General features: G+C 32.8%; 1 protein-coding gene across 4 annotated transcripts in view; it reads right to left on the bottom strand.

The window, feature by feature from the left end:
- BIVM (basic, immunoglobulin-like variable motif containing) overlaps positions 1-14738 on the bottom strand; it is a 41522-nt gene continuing 26784 nt past the window's right edge. Inside the window, exons 6-9 of one of the 4 annotated variants that reach the window (XM_074192000.1) lie at positions 6251-6383; positions 4231-4317; positions 3408-3504; positions 1-1743 (exon numbers count right to left, since the gene is read on the bottom strand). In XM_074192000.1, coding sequence (XP_074048101.1) covers positions 1450-1743; positions 3408-3504; positions 4231-4317; positions 6251-6383 — 611 coding nt within the window. In that variant the 3' untranslated portion in view covers positions 1-1449. The remainder of the gene's footprint in view (positions 1744-3407; positions 3505-4230; positions 4318-6250; positions 6384-14738) is intronic. The other 3 variants (XM_074191999.1, XM_074191997.1, XM_074191998.1) reach the window with 3 other exon arrangements.

The following is a 14738-nucleotide window of genomic DNA, read 5'->3' as shown; positions in this document are numbered from 1 at the left end:
AAGCTTTAATGTCCCAATTCACAAATATTCACATGACAAAGTTAAAAAAGACTTTATTTAAAGAACAAAGTTTTCTAAAAGTTCCAGTCTTAGTTAACAAAATCAGCAACCTATAAATCCTAACCCTTTTAAGCACAGGTTTAGCATGCCCTTTAGAAAAAAAGCATCCTATTACCTTGTTCTCATTTGCAAAATATACAAGTGGATAATGGATATGGAATTTTTAAAAAATAAACTAGGAATCACCCTTTATTAGCAGTAAAGTCTCAACATTTTACAGTAAGGAAGGTATCTGAATACCCCCCCCCCAAAAAAAAAAAACCCTGAAAAGAAAACCCCAGCTTCTATAATTCACAAATTGACAGCAATGAGAGTAGGATTCAGAATTTCTCCAGTAAAGGTTTTCTAGAACATGTGAAATCTACCCCCTTAGTTTTGTTGGGGGTTTTTTTGTCTTTAACACTTGCTTTATGTATCAATTGATTATGTAGATCAGCTTCAGTAGCAGATTCATGGATGTTGCAGTAAGACTAAGCAACAGTCTAATCACATTCAGTGCCTTAAAAATTCTTTATTATCAATATTAACTTATTCCTCTATCCTATGGTAGCACCAATCAGGTCTGAGGAGATTCCATTCAATATCACTATATAGTTGATTGAAGTTCCAGGCACTTAAGCCATCCTTTCCCCAAATTAAATAAAAATCTATAAACTCCATGGATTACAAAAAGGATTCAGATTTCTAATCTAGGTTTTACAGAAATTTACCAGGTCAAAAAAGGCAAGAATATATTGAGTCAATGGACTAAATTACCAACAACCAATAGATAGTATACTCAATTCCAGGATCTTTCATTTATGTCTCTTTGTCGAGATTCCTGATAAAGGTTAACCAACAAAAAGCCAAGCCTGGTGGTAATGATACTGATACTTGTATAGGGACACTGCACAATTTCAGATAAGCCTTTATCATTATACACCTTGGCTGAAATTGGTAATTGGTAGCTCTATCAGCTACCGTTTTTAAAAGGCATAATGAAGACCTACATTTTAATCCTCTATGAAGAATACTCTTCAATGTTCATCTGAGAATAGTTATTTTGAAATTTCATGCTTGGTTAAGTAGTTCATAATTTGATTCTATTAAATATACTTTATCTTCAACATGTTTAAGTAATCACAGTTTGATTTTGATTTTAAAAAAAAATTGCTTTCCATTTGATTGCTTATTTACTTTAATTTTACAAGTACAATACTCTGTGCTTATCAGTTTACATATCTGAAATCAACCATCACAATCATATAGAAGTGTAAGTACTGAAAAACTACAAGACTTTTATCCCACATGATAAGTTCTATTCATACTTAACACAAGCTTAGTAAAATTCCTTACTACTGCATGTCTTACTCCAAATTTTCATATACAACTGTGTAGTCCCCAACTCATTTAATCATTTCCATCATAATCACTGTAACCCAAATAGGCACTATTTCTTCTTTCATTAATACTGGACATCTTTTTCCACGCTGACTCCTGATGAAAACTAGCACTCAAAGATCGACCCAGACGCCCATGATGCTTTTTAGAGATGTTGTCTTCACTCTCAGATTTGGCAAGTCCCTGTGTATGTGCTGGGGGTTGTGATTCTTGTCGGATATTACCAAATGGGAAGTTCCAAAGACCAAATCTTTGCCAATTAAGTCTCTGAAAGGCTATGATGCAATGGAGATTCCCCCCTACCTGGAAGACAAATAATCAATAAAGAAGCATTGAGCACCTAATATACAAGTTCCTGTGCTAAGTGTTCAGGGAGATAAATAAAATTCAGTCCCAACCCTCAGGGGATTTACAACAATGCATTTGGGAAGATAAGAGGTTTTGGAGGTGAGAGAGGATCTGGACCTATGATTACATCTCTTGTAGGGAACTCCTAGTGTGGGAAGTTCCTCCAATGATAAAGATCATCTACTTAGGGTTTTACATATTTTTTGGAGTGCTAATATTAAGTACTCCACTGAGTGGTTAATATATTGCAAAGACAGAGTTGAACACATCTTCCTGCTGCCAAGATCAATTATCAACTACATAATCTTACCTATCAACACATAATGTAAGATATAAAAATAAACAAAGGATAATTCAAAATAGAATATAGTAAGTGACATAATAGGGCCTTGAATTCTTGAGTCTTATTTTGATAAGAAAGATTATATGCACAAAGGTATATGTCTCTTTTAACAAAATGTAATAAAAAATAGCATTTTGTATTGTTTAACATATTATCTCATTTGATCTTCAGATACTGGAAAGGTAGGTGTTATTATCTTCTTTAGACAGTTTAGAAAGGTTAGTTGAGGCACAGAAAAACTAAGCGATTTCACAGATCATACAGCTCATGTGTGTCTCAGACAGGATTCTAACTTAGGCCATCCTGACTCTAAAGTCCAACATTCCATCCAATATACAGCCTAGTTTCCTAAAGTGTATGGAGTTGTTCACTGTGTATTCATAGTGCCTAGCACCTAAATACTTGTTTTTCTTTAAGATTTTATTTATTTTGAGTTTTACAATTTTCCCCCCAATCTTCCTTCCCTCCCCTCCCCCACAGAAGGCTGTCTGTTAGTCTTTATATTGTTTTTGTGGAATATAGTGATCTAAGTTGAATGTGATGAGAGAGAAATCATATCCTTAAGGGAGGAAAATAAAGTATAAGAGATAGAAGAATTACATAGTAAGATACTGGGGTTTCCCCAAAAATTTTCCCAAAGTTAAAGGTAATAGCTTTTTTCCCAAACTGGAGGATTCTTTCTCTGGATACAGATGGTATTCTCCATCACAGATACTCCAAAATTGTTCCTGATTGTTGCACTGATTGAATGGGCAAGTCCATCAAGGTTGGTCATCACCCCCATGTTGCTGTTAGGAGCACCTAAATACTTAATAAATGCTTGCTGATTGATTGACTAAAGCCCCCTTATTATTACCCTTTCTTTCCTCCCTCAAAAGTATAGTGCACTTTCCAGATTCTGCCTCCATCTTCCTGTCTCTCCTCTTCCTGCATGCCTTTCTTCAAATTTCCAAAGGTCCAAAGCATTTCTCAACCCTATTCCTTTCATTGAGCCGTACAACACCCTCAACTACAATACCTCCATTTTCTGGTCTCCCCCTACCCCTCCCTCTTCCTCTCCCCCATTGTCTAAAATAAAAAGAACCCTTTGTATCCCATTTAATTCTCCCCATACATTTTGTATTCTTTCTTTCCTGCTCTAATTAACTCTACTTTTTTTGTAGGCAGTAATTCAAAGGACTAGAGGGAGAAAAGGCATAATATCAAAGTATTTTTAGCTTGGATGGCACTTTTTTGTGAGTTGGGAAATGCATCTTCTGGTAGAATCTTGTCTTACCTTCTTTGTTTTTCTATATTGTAATCCCCTTTCCAGGTGCCGAATATCAAGGTACTCTGGATTTTGTGTGTTAAGGTCAACAACAATGTCTGCCCATCTAGAATAAAGAAAAAAATATGAGTTTTTTTTTTCTTTAAAAAGAACTAGATGCTTTCTGGTGAAGTCCTTTCTGTCTCTGGATGTGAAGAACATAATACTCGGGGATAAAAATAATCGTTCTAAGGAAAACAACTAGAGTAAAATTTTAATGAACATTTTCATCTTGGCAAATTGCTACAATGTTAATGGTTAATAGAATCTATGAGAGCAGAATGATTTCATGTTGGCCTTTTTATCTGAGTGTCTTTAGTAAATATTTGCTAAATGTTAAGTTCACAGATTTAGACCTTAGTATTCATCTAGTCTGTCCAACCTCCTCATTTTACATTTTAGGAAACTGAGGCACAGAGAAGTTAAGTGAAATGTCCAGTCATTAAGGAAGATAATAGGATTCAAACCCATGTTACCTGAACTCCTTTTAAAACTGTACAAAAATGACTTGAAAAATATTAGTTGAATCAGATGAGTTTTACCATGCCAATACTTTATTTTTCAAATGATCCTTTTACCATTATAAAACATAATATAAGCAATGGTCTTTACAACAATATATGGAGACTTTTTATCCAAAATTCTAGGTCAATAACGGAGTTTTCCTTTTAAAAAAATCACATGGTAAATGCACATAATGATAGTGACTAATGCACAAAACTGTATATTTTCCTTTAGCTGCAGGCAAGCCCAGATAAAGAATTAAATGCAATTCAATAGTGCCTCAACTTACTTTTTACAGTGAATGGTAGGATGTTTTCTACTTGGCTCTCCAATTAAGATCCAGTATTCTACTTCTTGCTGCAACAAGTGACTCCTGCTAAATACAAAATACATTCAGAATAAACTCAGGACACAATATGGGCCAATGCCTTAATCAGAATGAAGGTCTTTAGTTTCTTTAAGACTTTTGCATTAACTATAACAAGATTTTCTTCCAATAGAAAAAATAGATTACTACAGTAGTCACTAAAAACTCAGAAAACTATAAGAATTTAGGCTTTGTAAAATTTTCTGACAATCATGAGGAAAATGGAGCTTAACATTTAGTCTCATCACATGTTCTCAATGACTGGGAGCAGAAGAGTTGAAGTACACTACATCTCAACTCTGGAAAAAGAGAAATGTTCTTTGTTGATCATTTAACAGAAGACTAATGCAAGTTTGGGAAAGTGAAATGGAAATAATAGCCCTTAAAAGTTTAAAAAGGAAATTTACATTTCATATAGTTTTCTGAAGTAAAATAAAATTAGAAGATATCACTGAAGCTATGGAAATTCCATATCATCATTTCTATAATGATGAGGATGCCTTATCACTGAAACAATGGAAACTCCAGATCAACACTTCTTTTAATGATGAGCATGACTTCCAATAACACACTTCATTGCCAGAAACTTCCTACTAAAGGAAAAATAGGGAACAAAAGATTTATTCTAGGATATGGATTTCCTCCCTACCTTATTTTTGTAAGATATTTCTCATTGAGAAGTGCACTGTTTCTCTTAGGAAGGTTTTGCTGCTATCCTTAGCAGAATGTTTTTTCCTAATTTATTTTTTCAATTACATGTTATGAAAGTTTTTCAATACTCATCCACATGCTTTTGCATATTTTTAAGTTACATAATTTCCTTCCACCCTCCCTTTCCACCCGCCCCCCCCAGCAGTGAACAGTCAAATGAATATTGTGTACATACACATGGTTACAGATTAGTCATTTTTGGTATGAGGAATTAGGATTAAGGGAAAAGAAAGAAAAACATGAGACAGGAAAGAAATACATAGCAATTTTTTAAAATGTAGAGTTCATTCAGATTCTGAAGGGTTTTTGTTTTACTCTGTTTTATTTTGTTTTTCTTCTTCTAAATGGGGATAGCTGATCTCCTAAGGTTGTCCTAGCTCTAAACTGCTGAGAGGAGTTGCATCCATCAAGGTTGATCAACTCACAATATTGTTGTGAATGGGTATAATGTTCTTTTGGTTCTACTTCCTTAACTCAGCATCAGTTCCTGTAATTCATTCCATGCTTCTCTAGAGTTTAGGAGAATATTTTGATAAAGAAAGACATATGTTCCTGGCTTATATTTGTTCCCCAAGATATTTTATTCCCATTTAAACAGGTCATTTGAATGGTTCTTCCTTCAGCAGCATCTAAAATCTGTTTTCTGTTCATTTCCAATCATTACAATCAATCCTAAAAAATTCAGATTATACCTCAGGAATCTTCTGTATCCAAGATGAAATTATCCAGATGGATGCTATTCCCAGAGGATTTTTAATTTATCAATATTATTTGTCTTCTCCATCCTCAACCAAGATTGACAGCATAATATTTCCCTAGTACTTTTAACCATGCCAGCATATTACTTCCACCTTTCATAAAAATATTCATTTCTATGGAGTTCATATAGAGAACTAGGATTGAGATGCCTAATTTTTCTGTGTTTACAAACTTTTTAAAGGTATAGTTCCTGTGTCATGTTTGAAGTGCCTTTGTCTTTGATTTTTCCAAAGATTCCTTTCAATATTATTTTTTCTAATTAAGGCTTTGATCATATATAATAAAATAAAATTGAAAAACATTGTGAACAGATTCATGTATCAACAAAAGATACACTTACTCCTGTTTTGAGTGCCTAGTGAAATAGGAAGCCAACTCTCATTTGCTATGGAACCAGACTAAAAAACAGATAACTTTCTGAAAAAAAGAAAAAATATATCACTGTTGAAGAATTCCCATTGATAATGCTTACCTATATGCTTTATTAGCTTTAATTGGTGTCGCTTCAAATCCAATTGGACAAAAGTAATGATTCTGGCAATGATAAATGTAAGCCAGTGAGTCATCTTTCAGTCCATGTGTTAATTTTGACAATGCTCCCGAAGCTACAAAGAAATAAATACCTGAGTCTCCAGAAAATGAATGACAGCATTTCTCAGAAATTTCTATGAGGAAAATGTCACATGGTACACAAAGAAAATTGCTGAATGCATTAACAAAGGACAAGTTGTCAGCTGTTTCAAATTTTAGCTTGTACCCCAGAGGAAAAAAAGCATTTCAGTCAAGAAAACCTTATAATTTTAAACTGAAAGTATAAAACACTGACATATTTCGAGTAGTACATGTTCTAACATTCCATAAAATTTTATCATCAATTCAGTATCTTTCTCCCCTGATTTACAATGTAACTCTCATAAATGTAAATCTCATAAATCAACAAACTTCCCAACATGAAAAGTCCTAATTCAAATACAGAGAACTTATAATATTTAAGAGCTAAGGTGATAGCCCATCTTTCTGGCAGAAATAGCAGTAAACTTCTCACCTTCTCAACCATTTTACTTGTATATTTCTGACACTTATCTATCAAGTAACATAGAGATGTATTATGCCAAGAAAATAGTTCTTACCAAGCCTCAGAACTAAGACCATGAACTGAAGTTCAATTAACTTGTATTTCCAGTAAAAAAAACTAAATTATTCATTCACTTAAAATTCCATTAAGGCAGAAATACTAACAATAACTGAAGTGGATGATAGCTTCCGAATCAGGATAATAATAAGGAAGACAGTTAATTGATTTTGTGGCTACTAAAATAGCTGAAGATAGCTAAGAAAAACCTATATAATGATTGCAGCACAGAACTAAGGAGACAAAGGATACTTACTTATAATCCTCAGCACTACACTAGATCTGTGTGCTTTCAAATCATTTTCCAAGGACAATCCCTTCTATAGGTCTTTCTCAATAAATGTAAATCCCCCCAAAATGCATTACCATATTATATAAGCTCTCTCCTACAGATTTGTTTAATTCATAATTACAGTGATTGAGAAGCTTCCCTATTAATGATAAAGTTTTCCAAATGACCCTCTTTAAAGATGATGTCATACTTATTGTATAGAATGGTAAAAACCTCAGTTAAAATCACAGTAAGTAAAAAGAGATTTAATTATTCACACCACAAAAATGAAATGTTAAAAAAATATTGCCCAGATGACATTATATGACATATAATTAGGTAGACAAGGAGACCATCAAGTTAGTTCATTTGCATCTGAACTCATACATAGCCATATATCTATTTACTTGTACATATTCATAATACCCACAAATCTTAGACAATAAGTATAACTGAACAATCAACTAAGTTTGAAATTGAGTAAGTAGATAAAAGTAAGATAGAACACATTTGGGAACATTCACTGTATTTTCAATATTCCCAAGCCAATTGCCAAAGCAAATTTCAATCTCTTTTATGAAATATTACTAATAACTGAACATTAAAATCTTGAGAGAGTCCAAAATGTGGGGGATTCAAAGAACAAAAGATAGGATAATTATTATCTATGAGGCTTTGCTTGCTTAAGAGGAATGGAATAAATGTCATAATTGAGGATATGTAAGATCAGGGAAAAAAGCAGACTACACAGGTTCTGAAAATAAGAAACACCAAGTTGACAAATGTTATTTTGGAGTCTCTCAAAATATTAAATGAATCTGATTAATACCAACAATGCATTAAATAAATCTCCTGTATAGAATTTATGAAAATTTATGCATTAGAATTGCTTTATACAAAATAAGGTATGGAATAATTGCTATCTAAATTGGTAGGGGGAGTTTTCACAACAATAAAATCATGAATCCATCAAAATATCAAAGGAAAACCTTTTTTAGAATTCTTATTTAAGGTCCCAAAATATAAAAAGTGACACATTATAATAATATAAATGAAAATGCATACAAGATCTAAAATGTATAAAATATGACTTGGAAAAAATTGAGTATGCTACTTTCTATGATTCTAGAAAAGTTATATGTTACTGCAAAAATACAAAGAATAGTTTTTAATAATTATCTAATTCAAAAATAATCTAAATATTTAAGAATTAAATAAACTTTTATATTCAATATTCAAAAATGTAATGAAAGAACCAGGTAGAAAAATAGTTATTTACTTGGCACCTGTTGAAAAGGAAGTACAATGTGTAAAAGGAGAATAATAATTGAAATAAGTCTAATGAGAGAGCTCATTGTGGGTAAAAGGAAAGGTAAAAGACAAACAGGATGGAAGAAGGGAAAGATGATAAAAAAAACAAATTTTTAAAAGGGGAGGGAGAGTGGAGAATAACTCCTTTTCAGTTAAAATTGATTTGACAAAGAAACATATGAAAATATTCTTAAATGACACATTGAAGGCACAAATGGGGAAATAAATCCATTCCAAACAAGAACAAATAAAAGAAATACTAAAAATATTAAAAGCATTAACACTCTCAAGACAAATCTATGTATACTCAGCAAAGTCTTTAAAAAGTGCTTTTATTTCCCTTTCACTATCAAGGGCACCACCATTCTCTGAGTAACTCTCAGGATCATTCCTCACTTCTTTTTCTTCCTCATCTCACAAATCCAGTATTTTGCCAAATCTTATTGTTTCTACTTTCAAGATAACTAACATATCCCCACTTTTCTCTATCTCTCATTGAATTTCAGTGCTTACCTATTACTTCCAGAATCAAAAGAAACTCTTCTAGGATTTAAAACTTTCTAATATCACTCTTTTCTATTTTACCACTCATGTTAGACAATACCCTCCTCCACTCATGCTGTGATTCAGATAGATCAGCCTACTTAAGTTTACTTCAGAGACACAATTTCCTATTGCCATGCTTTTTCTAGGATTACTCCACTATGCCTATAATATTCTGCCCCCTCACCTGTACTTCTAAGTTTCCCTGGCTTCATGTCTTGACTCAAATCCCATTCTCTGAAGAAGTTAGTGATTGCTGCTTGCTGCTTTAAGATTACCCTCCTACTGTTCAGTATAGACCTTATATATAACTAGTTATTGGTGTATATATATATATATATATATATATATATATATATATATATATATATATATATTAGAACATGTGCTCTAGGATATTGAGGATAGAAGCTACAGGATTTGGTTTGCTTTGGGTTTGCTGTTGTAGGTATCACCAGTTCATAGTATAGTTTGACATCTAAAAAATGACTAAACATAAAAGTGACCTTTCTATAATAATGACTCTAAACACACACACACATATATATATATATATATATATATATATATATACATATACATACATATATATATATATACACACACACATTAGAACTAACATTTATATTGCCTACTATGTGCAAGCATATAAAATTATTCTCGTTTGATCATCACAACAACCCTGAGAGATAGATGTTAATATGCCCAATTTACAGATGAAGTAACTGGGGTAAATGAAGGTTAAAAGATCTAAAATGTCTGAGATCAGATTCCTGACTTCAGGCCCAGTGCACCACTTAGCTGAATCAAGGATTTTAAAATTATAAGGTAATTTAAGAATTCACCTAATCTAATTCATTCCTCATCTTTAAAATCAGGATAACTTTGACACACTATGTATCTCACAAGATTGTTGAGGAAAAAGTATTTTGTAAACCTTTAAAGTACTCTGTGATCAATAAGCATTTATTAAGTTCCTATTGGTTGGTTAGTCATTGTACTTCATGCTCAAAAAGGACCAAAATGACATGACTCTGTTGGGATCAAGTTACAATGTGTCCAACTATGACTTATCAGAACAATTTAGGGTAGAGATATCTCTATATGTGTGCATTTTATGTTTATTTTGAGCTACTGTAATTCTGCTCCACTGATAGAGCACAATGCCTTCTTTAATGATGGCATGTTATGCTGAGCAGCCCCTTGCCAGGATCTCCCATGTCACACATTAATTCCAAAGTTTCAAGTCTCTGCTGTGTACAAAATACTATACTACATATTAAAATGCAAAGATAGAAAAACAAAAAACAAGCAGTGTCAGCCCTTAAAGAGCTTACATTCTACTGGGGAGATACAACATGTTAACAAATAAATATATTCATGACAATTTGAAGACAAGACAGACCTAACAACCAAAGACATCAAGAAAGGACTTCCATAAGATGACAAGAGATGATTCTAGGAAAAAAGGGGGGAACATTGAAGGTACTAAGGATATCCTAGGCACAGTCATAAATGCAGGAGGAAGAATGGCAAACTTGAGGGGAAAATATAAGACTATTTGGCTAGAATGTAGAATTCTGAAAGAGGAGACTAGAATAATGTGAAATTATCCTGGAAAGACAAGTTGAAGTCAGACTATGAAAAGTTTTAAATGCCAATCTGAGAAATTTATATTTTATGCTAGATGGAGTAGGAAGTCACTGAAAGTTCTTGAGCCAGGGAATGAGATGGTCAAACTTCATCTTTAGGAAGGACATAGAACTGTGAGTTATTATTTTATAGATAAGGAAAATGAAACCTAGAGAGGGTAAATGCTTGCCCAGGATTCTTTGTAAATCATAAAGTACAATATAATATCTTATTATCATTAATGTATGTTACAATATGACCCACAACTCAGATTTTCCCACCTCTACATTTTTGTTCTATGCCTGAAATGCCCTCAGACCCTCCTCATCTTCCATCTGAACCTCTTATAATCCACATCATCCTTTAATGTCTATCTCAAATGTCATCTTGCAACATGAAGCCTTTCAAGGCTTTCATGAAGACCCATTTCCAGAGCACTTTGTTTAGCCTTTTCTTAAGCAATTACCAGGAACCATTCTACATTATTATGATTTCCATACATACTAAATGCCATAACCAAAGTGAAAGCTTATGAGAGCAGGGATGACATCATTTATCATCTTATCTCTCCAAGTGTCTATACATAAGTAGATGATCAATACATTTGTTAAATTTAATCACATCAAAGAAATATAAATTTTACTTTTTTAGTAGAAAATACTTAAAATATTAGAAAATTATTTAATGGCTCATTTGTGTTAGTAGAGTAAGGAAACCCTATAGTACAGCAGCTGCCTCAGAAGCAACAACAAAAACAACAATTTTTGCCATAAACTCCTACTGTTTCCTAATACAGTTCAAATGCAGTATCATTCAAAAACAATTCTTCATTTCATGGAAATAAGTATAGTTGTACCTAGGGAAAGAAAAATTTTCCATAAACACTAAAGGATTTTCTAAATACTTTCTATTTAATCTGATACTATCGCTACTAGAGGCACTACAAAAAGGCTTCATTTATTTCAATCCCCATAGATGTACGCTAGCATTAAATAGGAAATAGATTTGGCAAGCATCTACTGGTCATGTTCTCAAGTCATAAAAATGGCTGCTTCTTTATTTTTTATGCACTAGTCAGTCAACAGCATTTATTAAAACACCTAGTATATTGCAGACATGGTGCTAAATTCAAAGGGACTTATTCTTCTACATTGACCTAGATAGGAAATGGAAAAATAAGGGGGGGGGGAGAGAAAATAAGATACTTATACAAAATCCAGGTTCAAATTTCCTAATGTTCTATCAAGAGTATCATCTAATTCAAGATACCCAGGTTTGTAACCTGGGGTCATTTTCAACTCTTTACTCTCACTCACCATCTAGAAATCCATTGTCATTTCCTGGCTATTCTTCCTTCAAAACATCTCTTCATATATGTGTAAATATATATCATCAAAGTGATCTTCCTAAAGAGAGGGTTTGACTGTCATTCTTCTTATAATAATCTCTAGTAGTTTCCTATTATCTCTAGGATCAACTATAAAAATCTCTGGCTTTTAAAATCTTCAATAATATGATCTCTTCATAACCCTTCCAGTCTCCTTACATCTTACTCCCTTCCATGAACTCTATGATCCAGTGACTCTATTCCCTTTCCCAAGTCTTTCTTCTTTGATTGGCTATATCCTATGTCTTCTTATATCCTTTTCTCATTTTCCTAACTTTCTTCAAGTAACAGCTATGATCCCACTTTCTACCAAAAAAAAGTCATTCTCCATATCCCATAATGTTAACCTCCCTCTGAGACAATTTATCCTGTCCATTTTTTGATCTTACATTGTTGTTTGCAAAATATTTCTTCCCATTAGATTATAAACTCCTTTAAGACAGGATCTATTTCTTTTTCTTTATAACCTCAGTACTTCACAAGTACCAAACAGAAAGTATATGCTTAACAAATGCTTCCTGACTTTATTTGACTTCAGAGATTAGAATATTACATAACACTTTAATTCAACAAATCAGTTTAACAAAAAAAAAAAAGAATGTACTATTCACAGATTGCTGTGTTAGGTAATAAGGGAGATGCAAAATTTAGTTAGGAGGCCATATTGGGCTTTTATAGAAACTGTAGTCTAGTAGGATATGATGTTTGTCCTTCATTTCCAAAGAAGACCATGACATCAGGGAGGTGATGCTATGACATGCACATGAATGGGACTTGAGTAGTGGGGTGAAGTGTTAAGTCACATCACTTTCTCCTCCAGAGCCATATTGATCCAATGGCCAGATATGAATTAGAACTAGCAGAAATGTCCCTGGAAGCGAAGCAATCATGGTTAAGTGACATGCCCAAGGCCATACAACTAATAAATACCAAGTATCTGAGACCATGATGCACATACTTCAAAGATCCATCATTTATATGCTTCCTCCACTGATGCAGATAAAATCTGAAACTCACTGAAGTATGGCTTAAAGATGACTTAATGAGGTGCTTATAGCCAAAATAATTTATCACTTGGGGTTAATGCTCCAGTGAAGAAACAGCATTGGTTAATTGATAGAGTCTTGGATTTGGAGTCAGGAAGACCTGGGTTTATACCACTCCTCTAATATTTCCTATGTGACCTTGGGCAGCTTCTTTGCAATTTTCTTAAACTATAAAATGAGAGATTTGAATTCTCTGTCCTCCTAGGTCCTTTCAAGCTGTAAATCTAAAATGAAACTCAGACCTGGGAAAGGATTTAGCTTAAAAAGGCCATGGTCTCCCATTGCATCCAGGATCATCATCAGTCACCTTGATCTATGTTTTGTCACTGGACTCATGACTCTGAAGTGAGTCCAATAACCTTGGATGGCTCTGTTATGTTTAAATCTAATTCACTTGTAAGTCAAAACATTGGTTTTCTTTGAGAACAAAGGATCAACAACAACAAATATACCTATGATCCTCTCAGAATTTACTAGGTCCTGAGATTAATGACATATAATCCATCACCAAGACTATACTCAAAGTCTTTCCAGCTTTGTAGGACTGCTGAAGCTTTTCATTGATTGACATAATCTTTGAGATACATAGTCACCTATCCTGTATGATGATTCATCAAAATAGACATGATATGGAGTATTACATATTCCTTCCAATAATTCCAAGATCCATTGGTGAGGATCTCCTTCCACAAAGATTTTACCATGCTGCTTCTAATATGACTTCTATAGATAATTAATGTGAGTTGTACTGAAAAGTATTTACCACCCAAAGCCAAGCAGGTGAAGTTATACTTTAGTCAAGTTCGGCCTTAGATACAGAATCTAGAGTTAAATCTATAGTCAGACTTTTGAGACTTACAGGATCCAACAACATTTATGCTCTTTTAATGAAATTTTCAAAAATCCAAGGTTATTTCCATCTTACAAAGTGACAATAGACTGGAACTTTGATAGAGATGCAAATAACTATAATAAAGTAAGTATATAAAGAAGTGTGAGGTAGGATATATATTTTTCCAGGTTTTATTTTAATATAATTTAATACCAGTGCTTCAATTATCCACTGATTAAATAGGCATCTTTAAATAAAAGATGAATAAAGGTAGAAACCAATTTTTCTACTAAGCCTCTGACACTCAGAAGTCTTTAAGTTCATTCCTTCTTTTCCAAAATATAGGATCATTATCAAAATCCAGCATTTTTCAGAAAAGGGTATATTTTTACTAGGAAAAGATATCAAAATGCTACTAACAAAGTGGAAAAGATCCTTCATATAGAGTTAAGGATGAAAGCTTGAAAAGTCCAAGAGGCAAAATTCTTCATATTAAATTACTCAGTTTTTTAGATTGTAAAAAAAAAGCATTTTTTTGCAAAACAAATCTAATTACTCCATATGATCTGGATAATCCTTAGCTATCACAGGAGTAATCCAATAATTTATAGAATTCGTATCACATTAATTTAGTAAATTACTAAATTGAAAAGTATTTTAACTTAAAATCTTGTAGACAAAGTTTGAAATAAAAAGAAATCAACTAAGGGTTAAGAAATATGAGAAGCATAACCAAATTAAATATAAGTAGAAATAAGTAGAGAAAGAGCTCTTTTTTTCCATGTATATGTGATCTATTATACATA

The sequence above is a fragment of the Macrotis lagotis genome, chromosome 6 (genome assembly GCF_037893015.1).
Source record: "Macrotis lagotis isolate mMagLag1 chromosome 6, bilby.v1.9.chrom.fasta, whole genome shotgun sequence".
NCBI classification, from domain to species: domain Eukaryota; kingdom Metazoa; phylum Chordata; class Mammalia; order Peramelemorphia; family Peramelidae; genus Macrotis; species Macrotis lagotis.
This window is presented reverse-complemented; position numbering and strand designations above follow the sequence as displayed.